Source organism: Oncorhynchus gorbuscha, linkage group LG24 (genome assembly GCF_021184085.1).
Source record: "Oncorhynchus gorbuscha isolate QuinsamMale2020 ecotype Even-year linkage group LG24, OgorEven_v1.0, whole genome shotgun sequence".
NCBI classification, from domain to species: domain Eukaryota; kingdom Metazoa; phylum Chordata; class Actinopteri; order Salmoniformes; family Salmonidae; genus Oncorhynchus; species Oncorhynchus gorbuscha.
Window position 1 is genome coordinate 34121775 of NC_060196.1, and position 14506 is coordinate 34136280.

The window sequence follows — 14506 nt, forward strand, 5'->3', positions numbered from 1 at the left end:
TAACTCCTAACTCAGTCCACCTGACTTTAGTCTGGAATGGCTGTTTTGATGTTGTTACGATGTGTCGATAATGAAGGGGGCTGTGTTTATCCTGGTTGGTTCCTCCTCTGTGTCTTTTTCACTCCAACACTCACAGGCACGGCCACACATTGCCCCCCTTCCATTACAACTGTTGGATTTTCAAATCCAAACGAGTTCTCAAATTAACATTTGAGAGAACCAATCAATGAGTCAGAATTTCAGTGCAGAATTTCTGAGCAAATATTGCATTAACAAACAGCCTCCCTTCCCGACCAGTGAGTCACAGCTCTTCCTTGCTGTGTGGCTACGTGGATCTCGTCAGCCAGTCTGCTATCAATGCCCTGCACACAGGAGATTCACATAAAGTGCTAGTGAAAATATAGTGTTGGCAGTGTGACTAGTTATGTGATGTGATTCTGCACCCCCACTAAATTGCACGACAAAGTGGCTCATCATATGGTGCATATGCTTTCTCCAAACTGTCATGACGACATTACATAGGCATTACTGCTATAGTGACTATATTTACCTTTACTACTTCTGCATTCCCACTAAATCCTGTGACCATCTATTCCCTCTTCAGGTGGTTAGTCTGCTGGACGAGGTGGAGGCCCAGAAGCTGGCGGCGGTGCAACGGGAGGAGGAGCTAACCTCTGCAGCTCAGAGGTCATGCAAGGACCAGGAGGCTCTGCGGGAGGCCAAGGGCCAGCTGGAAAGCCTGGGGAAGCAGGCACGGGAGGCCATGGAGCAGCTGAAGAGAGAGGTCCAGCAGGGGATGCGGCTGGAGCAAGAGAAGGAGAGGCTCCAGGAGAGAGTGGTCCAGCTGGGAGAGACGAGAGAGGGGGAGAGGAGCGGGACGCTGCAGCAGCCTGATAACCAAAATGTAGGTCACATTTATATATCCTACATTCATACACATTGAATGAACCAAATACAGCGCTTTAGTGTCAGATAATACAATTTAATTATGCTTTAGAGAAAATATGTTTTAGCTATTGATACTACGATATTGCGTCTATTAGCCTGTCTTGTTGTTAGAACCCAGCTATGTATGATGATAAAATATTCTATAGTACATAGCCTTGTTAACTCTGTTGTGCTGTGTTGCTCTATTGCTGACCCTGTAAAACAACACATGTAAAACTGCACCTATCCATGTATGTGACAATCAAGCATACAGTGCATTCGGAAAGTATTCAGACCCCTTGACATTTCTTCCTTCACCAATCTACACACAATGCCCCATAATGACAAAGCGAAAATAGGTTTTTTGAATTTTTTGCAAATGTATTAAAAATACAAAACCGATACCTATTCAGACCCTTTACTAGGAGACTCAAACTTGAGCTCAGGTGCATCCTGTTTCCATTGATCATCCTTGAGATGTTTCTACAACTTGATTGGAGTCCACCTGTGGTAAATTCAATTGATTGGACATGATTTGGAAAAGCACACACCTCTCTATAAAAGGACCCACAGTTGACAGCGCATGTCAGAGCAAAAACCAAGGCTTGAGGTCGAAGGAATTGTCTTGGGTCCCGAGACATGATTGTGTCGAGGCACAGATCTGGGAAAGGGTACCAAAAAATGTCTGCAGCGTGGAAGTTCCCAAAGAACACACAGGCCTCCACCATTCTTAAATGGAAGAATTTTGAAACCACCAAGACTCTTCCTAGAGCTGGCCGCCTGGCCAAACTGAGCAATCTGGGGAGAAGGGCCTTGGTCAGAGAGGTGAGTGAGAACCTGATGGTCACTCTGACAGAGCTCCAGAGTTCCTCTGTGGCGATAGAGAACCTTCACACCTTCCAGAAGGACAACCATCTCTGCAGCACTCCACCGATCAGGCCTTTATGGTGGAGTGGCCAGACGGAAGCCACTCCTCAGTAAAAGGCACATGACAGCTTGGAGTTTGCCAAAAGGCACCGAAAGGACTCCTAGACCATGAGAAACAATATTATCTGGTCTAATGAAACCAAGATTGAACTCTTTGGCCTGAATGCCAAATGTCACGTCTGGAGGAAACCTGGCACCATCTCTACGGTAAAGCATGGTGATGGCAGCATCATGCTGTGGGAATGGTTTTCAGCTGCAGGGCCCGGAAGAATAGTCAGGATCAAATTAAAGATGAACGGAGCAAAGTACAGAGAGATCCTAGATGAACCTGCTCCAAGGTGCTCAGGACCTCAGACTGGGGCAAATGTTCACCTTCCAACAGGGCAATGACACTAAGCACAAAGCCAAGACAACTCAGGAGTGACTTCGGGACAAGTCTCTGAATGTCCTTGAGTGGCCCAGCCAAACCCAAGACTTGAACCCGATCAAACATCTCTGGAGAGACCTGAAAATAGCTGTGCAGCAACGCTCCACATCCAAGCTGACAGCTTTCGAGGATCTGCAAAGAAGAATGTGATTAACTCCCCAAATACAGGTTTGCCAAGCTTGTAGCGTCATACCCAAGAAGATTCGAGGCTATAATCACTGCCAAATGTGCTTCGACAAAGTACGGAGTGAAGGGTCTGAATACTTATGTAAATGTTATATTTATTTATATATATACATAAATATGTGCAAAAATGTCAATAAACCTGTTTTTGCTTTGTCATTATGAGGTATTGTTTGTAGATGTAATCAATTTTAGAAGAAGGCTGTAACGTAATAAAATGGAAACATTTAAGGGATCTGAATACTTTCAGAATGTCTGTATATTTAAACAATAAAGCCCGGTGGGTGTGGTATATGGCCAATATACGACGGCTAAAAGCTGTCGTATATTGGCCATATTCCACTGAGGTGCCTTAATCCTATTATAAACCGGTTACCAACGTAATTAGAGCAGTACAGATAAATGTTTTGTCACAGCCGGGAATATGGTCTGATATACCACGGCTGTCAGCCAATCAGCATTCAGGGCTCGAACCACCCAGTTTATATTTTTTTATAACCTTCAGGCTCTGAATGGTAAGTGATCATAATGACATTTCTGTACTGTGTCTGTGACTGTAGCAGGCTGTGTGGCAAGGCGAGCCCACAGACCGGACCAGAGACTGGGTGTTCAAGCAGAAGTCTGGCGACACACTGACTGTCAACCCCAGCACACCTTCCCTCCTCAAAGTCACTGGGACAGGGGGCAACCTCGCCCCCCACCATGACCCCAAACACTCAGACAAGGTCTTGGGCAAACTGCAGCTCATCGCAGCCAAGATCCGAACCATGGTCAGCAAGGGCTCTGGCAGGTTTGTCACAGTTTAACAAGTTTCTCAAAACATTTGTACATATATTCACGACTTCAACATTTGATTGATGTGAACTGTTGTAGTGACTGGTAAATATATGTGCAGGTGTAGATTTATGTTGTGGTTGTGTGGATTGATGCTTGTGTGTGCAGGCTGACTACGGAGGTGGACAGTGAAGGACTGTCGTGGCTGCAGTCGAACATTGATGAGGTCATCACTATGCTGCAGCAGTCTCCAGCGCTCCCCTTGGTCCCCTTGGTGAATTGACACTTCTCATTTCAGACTACTTAGATTAGATTGATGTTTATTGTCCTACACAAATATCTTAGCACAGCTCACACATTATACATAAACCACATTGAAAACCCAACAGGAAACAAACTAAATAGTCACCCCCTGCCCATCACCTGCACATGTAGGAGGAAGCTACTCTACTTGATGTATATAGTATTTGTATGACTTCAGTGGCTAGTGAGCACTGGTATTTGTTCTCTGCTGTGTCCACAGAGCACCGCCCATGTGGCGGGAGGCCAGTCCAGCTCCCTGACAGAGCGGCTGCTGAGGCAGAATGCTGAGCTCACAGGCTTCGTCAGCCGTCTAACAGAGGAGAAGAACGATCTGCGCAACCAGACCCTCCGCCTGGAGGATGAGCTTCGACGTTACCGTCAGGCTGGTCTGGGATCAGGGGGCAGCGTGAGTTACAATACTAGAACTAACGCAGCTAAGGGCTAGTGACGGGTCTGGGATCAGTACAACACTAGTCAAATACTATACAAGGCCAGTGGCAGGTCAGGAATTTAGGGACATGGGACAGAGTACAATGCTAGATTGTGGAGGCACCTAGAAATGGCAGAGAAGTAGCTTGTGGAGACATTGCTTTAATTTACACCAACCTAACACGACCCCTCTCTACCTCATTCCCTCCAGTCCAGGAGAGGTGGCGCGGACAAGCAGCAGGAGCCGGCCAGCATTCTGTTCTCGTCGGAGCGCGAAGCCTGGACCAGGGAGAGGAGCCGGCTGGAGAAGGTCCTACGTCTAGCCCAGGCAGAGGTGACCCGACTTAGAGCAGAGATCAGGACAGAGTCCCTCAGAGACATGACCGGACCGGAGACCGACAACTCCACACTGACGGTGAGCTCAAATCTGCCCTGCATTTCTCCATGACACTTACCTCTTTCAAATCTACCGCTTTTCCACTCTTTGTCAAAGTTGAATAGCAAATACGTTTTTGCACATCTATACAACCCACTTAACTATCACACCTTTTCAACCCTCCTTTCGCTCTCTCTTATTCCCCTTCTCCAGAAGATATATGGCAAGTACCTACGCTCTGAGAGTTTCCGCAAGGCCCTCATCTACCAGAAGAAGTACCTGCTGCTGCTGCTCGGCGGCTTCCAGGAGTGCGAGGAAGCCACGCTGTCGATCATCGCCCGCATGGGCAGCCGGCCCTCCAACTGCAGCCTGGAGTCCCTGACACAAAGCCGCCGGGGGCTTACGCGCTTCCGCTCGGCCGTCCATGTCTCCATCGCCATCTCCAGGTAAACAATTGGAACTGGAGTGGTAGGATAGCGTTGCACCTGTTAGAAGGCTATAGGATAGCTGGTTGCTTACGATCATATGGGTTTTATTGTTAGCATGTCTCCCTCTCCTGTCGCCCTCTCCTGAGCAGCGTAGACTGTTGTTGTTGTGAGGCTATAGCTGTTAAATTATAATGCTCTGCAGTTTAAAGACCTTTATGAGGAGCTTATAGCTAAATTATACTTTAGGTTTATTTAAGTTTATAGCTGATTAGTTAATACTTCAAAACAGGTGCTGGATTGTGAACGCCTGTTATTATGAGTTCATACAGCATCATATAATATCAGTAGTTATTTTAATAAACACAGATGGATTGTTCTGATTGTACTGTAGGCTAATGGTCCTCTGTAATGCAGTTGTTAAACTCATTCTATGGAGGGACTGTGTCTTCATTTCGATAAGGACCTAGACAACCAGGGAGAGGAGTTTCTTACTAATCAGTGACCTTAATAAATTAATCTAGTATAAGGGAGGAGCAAAATCTCACATACACTCGGCCCTCCGTGGAACGAGTTTGACAAGTGCTGTAGCACATCTTTGAATCAGACTGTTCTGTTCTTCCAGAATGCGTTTCCTGGTCAAGCGATGGCATAAAACTACGGGGATGAGCTCCATAACATCTGTCAACGTGAACAGAAATGACCTGGGGCAGTCAACGGGTATGGAAATCACATTTCCTCACACTATCCCAACAACAGGAAAATATACTGGGAGAATCACATGGAATGAATGGACTGGTTGAGTTAAATTGTAAAGAACCAAGCTAGGCTAACCTAGACTTACACACTTGTAGTCAATGAAGTGCTGATTGATCAGGTGGTCCACAATGTTAGCTAACCTAAATAAATAACCTGAATATTCTAAAATGCCAGGTTCAATGCAAAGCAGAAATGTATAATTACCTTTTCGTTGACTGGCTCATTGATCCTGTTTTGTGAGAGAAAACAGAGGACTGACAACTGTCTCTTCCAATTCAGGTAATGAGGTGAGGACAGACTCGCCCTACCTGCAACCAGGGAGTGTGGAGGTGTACAGAGAGAGGAGTGGGGCCTCCCCCAGGTCCGCCCTCTCCTCTGCACAACACAGGTTCCACATGGCTGGGGACTCTGGCCCTCTGACCTGCTCCCACCTCCAGAACTACGACCCTGACCGAGCGCTCACCGACTACATCTCCAGACTGGAGGCCCTGCAGAGGAGACTGGGGAGCGTGCAGTCAGGTAACAGACACACACACACTTCCAACTGTACTACTTCACACCATCTAGAGTTAAATAATGTAATGCAAAAGCAGAAATTGCCCTCTCATTCAATCACCCAAGAAAATATGTGCAGATGATGCTTGAAATGTTATTGTCAAGAGTTCAGTCTTGGGATCTAAACCACTTCATTTTGCCCTTCCTAGGTTCTTCTTCATATGCTCAATTGCACTTTGGAATAAAAAGATAGAAGTCCATAAATTACTTTGGAACTGGCTTGAAGAAACTCAGTTGCCTTTTCTTGTGCTGAGCTTCGGTATTTTGTATCATTCTGCTGTGTACAGTATATTACGTGGGGACCAAAAAACATTTTGTTGTGTGTAGACATCTTATAATCAGGCTTTTTGTCGCCAGCACTTGAAACAGCTTCTATGTTTGTAAACTTTGGTCTGCCTCTTTGTTGTGGGTGAACAGAATCGCGTTAAATGTATATTTGTGGAATGATAATTTAAACGAAAAACCTGGAATAATTTAATTTATACTGTGTATGTTACTTTGTGTGGGTGGAAGACTACGTTGAGCAGGCTTCTCCGGAGAACTCCAGCCCTGGATAGGAACCGGGTGGGCGTGCAGGTCTTTGCGCAAGCCCAGCACTAACATGCCTGATTAAAGTAACTGGTTTCTTAAATGGAAGTCCATGATTGATGAATTATTGGAAATGTTGGTTAGCGCCGGGCTGGAACAAAAGCCTGCACACCCAGTAGCTCTCCAGGACGGGAATTGGGAGAACTCTGCCATGGAGAATTTGACTTTACTGTTGAGGCTGCTACATGATCTATATACACCACACTGTGTTTTATTAGAATGGTTTCTTGGACAGACGACAGAGGACAATTTGTAGAAGACATATTTTTGTAAAGGTAGGAGCTTTGAATTTTCTGGGTATTTTGTCAAAACTGAAATAAATATGAATTTTAACACTTGAAAGATGTGGTCGCACTGTTTTTTTTCTCCAATTCCACTGACACAACAATTTGATTTTACAGGTACACGTTTAATTAGTTCTAATGAGCTAAAATGTGAATCTGGTATGGGGGAAATGTACAGTCAATAAAATTATGGTGTGAAGACAAATTGAACGATATTTAGATTTTTTTTTAAATATATATATATATATAAAGGACCAATGTTCACAACACTAGGCTTCAAATAGTCAAATCAATCAAAAACAAAATGGACTAATAATTTTCCATTGTCAAGGCACTACATGGGTCAAACTGACCCATATTACCCTGACCGTCTAACATTCCCACTCAATACACTTAGTCGTGTTTCCAGGGCACACAACAGAAAACTGACATTTGTCTCATTGAGCAAGTGCAGGTTGTCCCTCCATGTTTCAAGTCCGTTTTCTTTGTTTGACCCAGCCCAGGTTCTCTATCTTTGTACAATTATATGAATGGACAGTAGTACATACAAAGTCAGTGCTCGTCAGTTTGATCACTGATCTCTATGAATCAATGGATAAGGATCAGTGGTTTTTACTATTTCTCACTGCTCTGTAAAAGGCAGTGCTTTTTACTCTAGTAATATCCATCCTTACTGTAATAGTGTCACTCATACACACAGGAGAATATCACATTTCACACAGTGGAAGATTGAAAGCCTACGCTAAGCACCAAAAGTATTGGGACAGTGACACATTTGTTGTTTTGGTTCTGCACTTTGGATTTGAAATGATACTATGATATTTATGCCTCTTAACTTTCTCACTGATTATTCATGATTGATTCAGTATTATCTGTAATCATGTTAGCATCCACATTAATGTATAAGTGTTTAGAAACCTTATGTTTTTATATACAATAAATGTGACTCCAAAATGACAATACATTATCTACCATTAATTTCTATTGGGCACAAAATTATCTGAAACACAACCAGAACTATTAGCAAGTGCATCTAACAAGTTTGCAGTCACAAGGTTAATGTAATCTTTGCATGCTAATACTAAACTTTCGACTACTTTAAAACACACAAGAATTTCTCCCAATACTTTTGGTCCCCTAAAATTGGGGGGACCAAATTAAAGCTGGAAGTCTGCACTTTAACCTCAAAGTTACCGAGGCATAAATATCATAGTTATTGTAGTGTTTCAAATCCAAAGTGCTTGGAGCACAGAGCCAAAACGACAACAAAAAATTGTCACTGTCCCAATACTTTTGGAGCTCACTGTATATGTATTACCATGACAGTTGAAATAGAATGGACAAAAGATGAAGCTTTTGGCCAGATCTGTTTGTGCTGTATACTGTAGCCAAATCCTATGGCAATTGGCATGACTGCACAAACAGATCTAATTTGGGATTAGACTACTACAGAGAAGCCGTTAGTGAAGAAACAAACTGATTCAGTGTACATTCTAACAACTAAACAACAAGGCACACATAAGGTGGGGGGGGCAACAAAAAGTAAAGTTGTTTCATTTCCAGCCAGAACTCTGTGCATTAACTTGCACAGTTCCTAAATTCAAGTACAATAATTTCCTCTAAAAATGAGTACACTATAGAATAGGATGCCATTTTGGACAAAGCCTTGCTCTTCTCCTGCGTGTAACCTCTTTTCTCTGCTGTGTTTTGCGCTCAGTGTCTCTTAGTGTTGCCTCCTTTTGTATCTGATGACGGGGTTGTGTGGGGTGTGGATCATGGTTGTGTAGTTGATTGTGGGGAAGTAGCCATCGACCAGGTCGAACTCGTAAAGGCGCAGCATGGTAGACCAGATGGTCTTGATCTGAACGTAGGCAAAGTTCTCCCCAATGCAGCGGTGACGGCCTAGAAGACAGAACATCAGTGTTTTTTAATGAGTCATGGTAATGAAGGTAAAATCAGGTGATACTTTGTGGCATGAGACAGCTTTGTATGGTAGTAAAGTCCATATTTGTATATATTGAGCAAGACCCCCACCTACTGACAAAATACTTATTTACTTATGAAAACACACTGTATGACAGCTGTTTCCCCTACCATTGTGTATATGCTTTGACACTTCAGTTTTTTCTTAAAGATGGCAGATCACCTAACTTATTACATGCTGTTAAAAGGGAGGAAATAACAAGAAAATATTCTTACCGGCTCCAAAGGGCACATAGGCAAATTTCTCAACTGCGGCAGGGTTATCATTGAGGTAGCGGTCAGGCCTGAACTCCATCCTCTCTGTCCAGGTGTCCTGCAGACGGTGGTTGACCGTCGGGGACACGCACACCTGGTGGCCGGCTGGGATGGTGTAGCCTGCTGCAGTCTGGGGGTGGATGGAAGTAAAGGGTGAGGGTTGTTCAATGGTCACTCATCTATTATACACATGCATTTATCTGGGTTGGGGCTCCATTCCATTTCAATGCAACAAAAAATGTATATATGGACCATTTACATTGTGGCCATTTCTCTCTCAAATTCAGTGTCCCAAAATGTTTGTTTTTTAATTTTTATTTACTGGTATAAGGGAATTGAAAAAATGTCTATGAAGGTAGTAGGAATAATTTAATGGGCATTCGTAACCGCCCAACAAATAATGACATCGATCTTACCTGAGGAGAGCGTGCCATTCTCATCATGGTCATGATGGGTGGACGTAGTCGGAGGGTCTCTTTCAAACAGCGGTCCAACAAAGTCAGGTCCTTCAGCTGATTAATGAACAAGAGACCAGGTAAGTAAAGAGCATGTCAAATATTTAGACGATCAAAACCGTCCAAATGAATAGCTGAACGTATGGTTTAGCAGTCTATAAAACGGTTCTAAACTGAAGTTGCTCACATACGATATCCAATTACCCAGTTTTAAATAGTTTATTTTTTGACCATATTCTATGATCTTAATAAGTTTTAACAAAATAATTTATAAAAATTAATGTACATTTGTAAGCCAATGTAAAAACATTATCCATATTTTCAACAAAGTTCTAGTGTAATCTATGGCCATTTATGTGCAGTTGGCAAAATGTCAGTTATGGATTCTGACCTGGTCAAAGTTGAGTGGGGGCAGGTCTTCTCCGCATGCTGTTTTCTGTTCAGCGTAGCAGCGGTCCTGTAGGGCCTTATCTTTGCCCAGAAAGAAGCCCAACCAGGAACTAGTGGTAGAGGATGTGTGCTGTCCAGCCAGGAGTAGACCAATCAGCATACCTGCTATCTCATCATCATTCAGGGGCCGACCATCCCTTATAAAAAGGCAGAAATAGTTAGGCCTGAAATGAGGAATCAGTCTAAAATGGTTAAACAGTTGTAGAACACCTTTAAACCAAACGCTCATTCACTTCAGTCCTGTGGGGAGGCATAGATGCTTGTCCCATATGTATTACTACTGGCATCTGTCCCACTTATGTCTTACTTGTAGGTGGCATCTATGAGGGTCTGCAGCATGTCGTCCACTTTCTCTCCAGAGCTTCTGCGTTTCTGGGTGACTTTGTAGAAGATGTTCTTGATCTCCCTGTGTGCTCTATCCCTTCGTCTGTACAAAAATGACAACTTGTTTTTTCCTGCCTTAATTAACGAAATAAGACATTCTCGTATTGCTATTACAGAATGAATACAGTAGAATTAATTCCAACTCAGTCTATCACCCAGAACCCTAACCTGAGGATAGAAGAATAAGACAGTATAAATGAAGTTTCAAGAGTATTAATTTCCAGCAATCATTCTGGTAACTTAGTCTAACTTGGTCTTTCACACAAAAAACCTAACCTGAAGGTGGAACAGTTTGAATTGACCCTTGGTTGAGAGGACAGTATGAATGAAGTCTTTCTCTTACCTGAAACTAGGCAGCGGCAGCCAGCCGGGCAGCAGCCAGGCAGCATGGCTGAAGCCCCCGTCCAGGTCTGCGTAGAGCTGGGCCACCTTCTCGTCCAACATGCTGCGGATCTCCTTCCCATGCAGACAGGCACTGGCCGTCAGGATGATCAGCTCCGACAGGGCCTCAAACAGGTCTGAGAGAGGGAGGAGTGGAAGAGATGGAAAGACAGGAAGGAGTAGAAGAGATGGAATGAGTGAGAGAAAGAGAAAAGAGGTCAGAATTGCGGACTGGGTAACTTTGACTGTGCAGTACGGCTCAAATGTTATGACGTGTAACAAGTGATATGACGTCTTCATAAACAGCAACGCCTCGCAAACAGATTCTAGCAAGAGCGTGAAGCAAAAGACTGCAGTCATTAGCAACCCATTAAGCATCTGTGCATGGGTGATCAATGCACTCTTGAGCCACGTAATAGCTACAGTACGTGACAACAAATTTTGACTAGATTAGCCTTTTGCTTCTTACTCATGTCAGAAGTCGCTCTGTTAAACACTACTTTTGGTAATGTCATATCGCTACCTTACCTTTACAGGAAAAAAGGAACTATCTTAAAATGGATAGCAAGGTTCAAACTGTATTCAGGAGTTACAACACATTGATTACATGTGTGTTGTTTTGTATTGCTAAGTATTACTGAACTGTTGGTGCTAAAAGAAACAAGCATTTCGCTGCACCTGCAATAACATCTGCAAGTCTGTGTAGGCGACTAATACACTTTGATTTAATTTTGTTATAATATACTTGAGAACTTGTTGATGGGAAATTGTGCTGAATTGTCTTAACAGTTGACATTGTACTTCACCCAAGTCCCTACCCCGTGAGCTCTTATAGGTCTGAACGGATTAGATAAGTATACTGTACTAATAATTCCGCTCTGCAATCTGATAGGCCAAGTGGAAAATGTGTAATTCTGCTAACATCTTTTCAATCCTTTTAGGTCTACATTAAGTGGCTACAGTAGGGACTAGAAGTCGATTTGGAGCTGGGCATTTGGATTTAGTTTCTACAGTATTCCATGTGAAAAGATCAGACCGGTTGTAATGTCTGGCATCTTACTTTCTTCCCCGCTGTCTCCCCATCTCGAAAAGTACTCTTTAGTTTCCTCCTCGATGATTTCAACGTGCTGTTTGAAATGGGCAATGTTCAGTCCTGTCTTAAAATCTTCTTCTGTTCCAGGAAAATCTACAAAAGAAAATGAGTGGCAAAATATTCACTGAATTCACTAAATCAATACTTTGTTTCAGCTCATAAACCTATCATAAACTTCTGACAAGACTTCTTTATGTGGGGGGGGAATTCTCTATATTTGTGAGTGTGAATGGGAGTATCTGAGTAAGTATTTATTTGCTTACATGGTTAGGTACATCGTATGCAACCCCTTTGCCAAAAACTGGTGTGGTCAATCGAGAATAGACATCCTCTGCATTGAGATCTTCGTTCTTGCTGTTGAACATCAATGTGGCAGCCTCACTACCCAGAAGGTAGGTAAAGGTTTTGCCCACCATGGTAAAGCTGACAACGGGCCCATACTGTGAATATAAAGACAATAAAACTTGTTTTAGCACCTACTATAACGGGCACTTTCAAATGGCACTATACACCAGTAAGGTTCAGAAGCTGTATGATAGGAAACGTTACTGTAACATTTTGTAAACAAAAGTAAGTAGCACTTTAGAGCACTAACGGTATTCTTTTCAGCAGTACTGTAGTCTTACCTTTTCATATGCATCCTCCAGAAATTCAATGGGACTTTTCCCGAATGCTATGGCATGACCCAGAAATGGAATGCTAGAAGGTATGTATGGTGGGTATTTCTGAGAGAATAAAATACACAAGGCAATTGATTATGCACAATATGCAATAGTCTTATGAATGCGGCATGAAACTATAACATTCACTGTCGCAGCCCTAATAATAATGTAATATATCTCAATGATGGGTTGCTTATGCACATAACGTACCTTGTCTTCGTCGGAAGAAGATTGTGACTGTTTGAGCACCAGTTTAGAAATATATCCCAAAGTTAGGGTGATCACAAACACTGCAAGAACCACCGATGTCACGTTGTCACTAATTTTCCCGACGGTATTTTCTAGTAGCATACTACTAACTTGATATAAATGCATAGCCATTGTCACGTATTCTGTTTGTTTCAATCCGTTGTAAAATATTATAGGCCACTGCGACAGACCCCTTGCGTTTGAAACAAATAAAAACAATTGTCACTTCTACACCATCTAAATCGGTTTTCTACAAGGCACGGGGCCTTGTATAAACGGAAAATATTGTTGCCAAAAGCACAGTCAAATCCTTCTTGATTCCAATATCATAGTTTATTCCAGTATAACGCTAAATGATAAGTGACTGCTAGTACTGTAACCCAGCATCTCTACCTGTCGATATTAAATTAGTCCTGCCCCCGCCTGACAAATAAAGGCATTTCATTGGCTATTCGCTGTGTGTCCATCAGCTCCGCGGCTACCTTCCTGAACTCTGGTTGGCTATCACAACCTGGACTGATGTCTGGCTATATGATGTCATAGCAGAGGACCAGTCGACACATTTTAACTCCTCCTCCACATTTACCGGATTGGTTCAACGGTGCCGAAGAGACCCTCCCCCGAAATAGTTTATGTTCTTCTCAAAACAGTGCGATGCTCGAGAGTATCAAAACGAATGTTTCGATTGCTGACTAACTGTCCAACAAATCAGCTTGCGTCCAGTAGCGATGCATGGTTTATCCTCCTGCTGTGTTCTGGTCGAATTGGACCGATTTACAAGTTTTCTCTCTGAAAAATGTAGTTCATTTAATCTGATTGTCATAATGTTCCATAACTTTGTCCACACAGGGCACCTGAACACACAAAATATATTTTTTTAATTATTTTCATAAAATGTGTTTTATTGAATTTTTGTACACCTGTGGTGTTCCCGGTCAAAAATGACGTCAATAGAAATGAATGGGCGAGACTACAATTAGTGTATCAAATTGAGTTCCATTCATCAGATGGACACACTTACTCTCCCAGACCCCCACATGCATGTGTGTTTGAGAACATACACACCTCGCTCCCCTTCTTTGCTTCCATGGCAACCACCACAAAGCAAAAAACATTAAACAGATACATGACCTACAGCATGGTCAAGCAAGTTGATGTTTCTGACATTTTCAGACTACTAAACGAGGATTGATTTAGAACCATGGAGATTTACCTACAGCAAGTCCAGGGGCACAATGAGAACTTCCATCCTCTCAGTCCAGGGGCACAATGTATACACTCATGGTTGGATCAGAATCACCATTATATTCCAGGGCCAGTACGGAGAGTTAAGTAAAATCACAAATCCAAATCCAATCTCCATCCATGGTTAATTTAGGAAAGGGACAATTTTAGCTAGCTGTCCCCACAGGACAACGACACAACCGAGATGCAACAATTCAAGTGTTTCTGTCAATGACGTTTTGCTTTTGATGTAATTGGTGTGAAGACAAATCCAAATTGCCTTCCCTTGAACTTTTTTGGTGCGCCAGGACCATTCACAATTGATCTCACTCAGTTTAGCTAAACACAGATTGGTTATTATTTTATACTTTTTTTTAATCAAAGGAGGGCAAATGTTCACTGACTTCCCTTGC

At 42.9% G+C, this 14506-nt stretch overlaps 2 protein-coding genes across 2 annotated transcripts in view; one reads left to right on the forward strand and one right to left on the reverse strand.

Moving 5' to 3' along the window:
• LOC124012228 (A-kinase anchor protein 9-like) overlaps window positions 1–7032 on the forward strand; it is a 141425-nt gene extending 134393 nt beyond the window's left edge. The window contains exons 47-55 of the mRNA XM_046325704.1: window positions 605–904; window positions 3025–3254; window positions 3407–3512; window positions 3762–3947; window positions 4182–4385; window positions 4560–4792; window positions 5397–5491; window positions 5810–6049; window positions 6235–7032. Coding sequence (XP_046181660.1) covers window positions 605–904; window positions 3025–3254; window positions 3407–3512; window positions 3762–3947; window positions 4182–4385; window positions 4560–4792; window positions 5397–5491; window positions 5810–6049; window positions 6235–6278 — 1638 coding nt within the window. The 3' untranslated portion in view covers window positions 6279–7032. The remainder of the gene's footprint in view (window positions 1–604; window positions 905–3024; window positions 3255–3406; window positions 3513–3761; window positions 3948–4181; window positions 4386–4559; window positions 4793–5396; window positions 5492–5809; window positions 6050–6234) is intronic.
• A 29-nt stretch (window positions 7033–7061) lies between these two features.
• On the reverse strand, window positions 7062–13306 carry LOC124012635 (lanosterol 14-alpha demethylase-like). Its single transcript, XM_046326475.1, is given in 11 exon segments — window positions 7062–8859; window positions 9157–9325; window positions 9612–9707; window positions 10042–10237; window positions 10408–10527; window positions 10828–11002; window positions 11926–12027; window positions 12030–12051; window positions 12222–12398; window positions 12585–12683; window positions 12831–13306. Coding segments are annotated over 11 exon segments (1506 nt in total). The 5' UTR covers window positions 13002–13306; the 3' UTR covers window positions 7062–8680.
• Between the last annotated feature and the right edge of the window lie 1200 nt (window positions 13307–14506).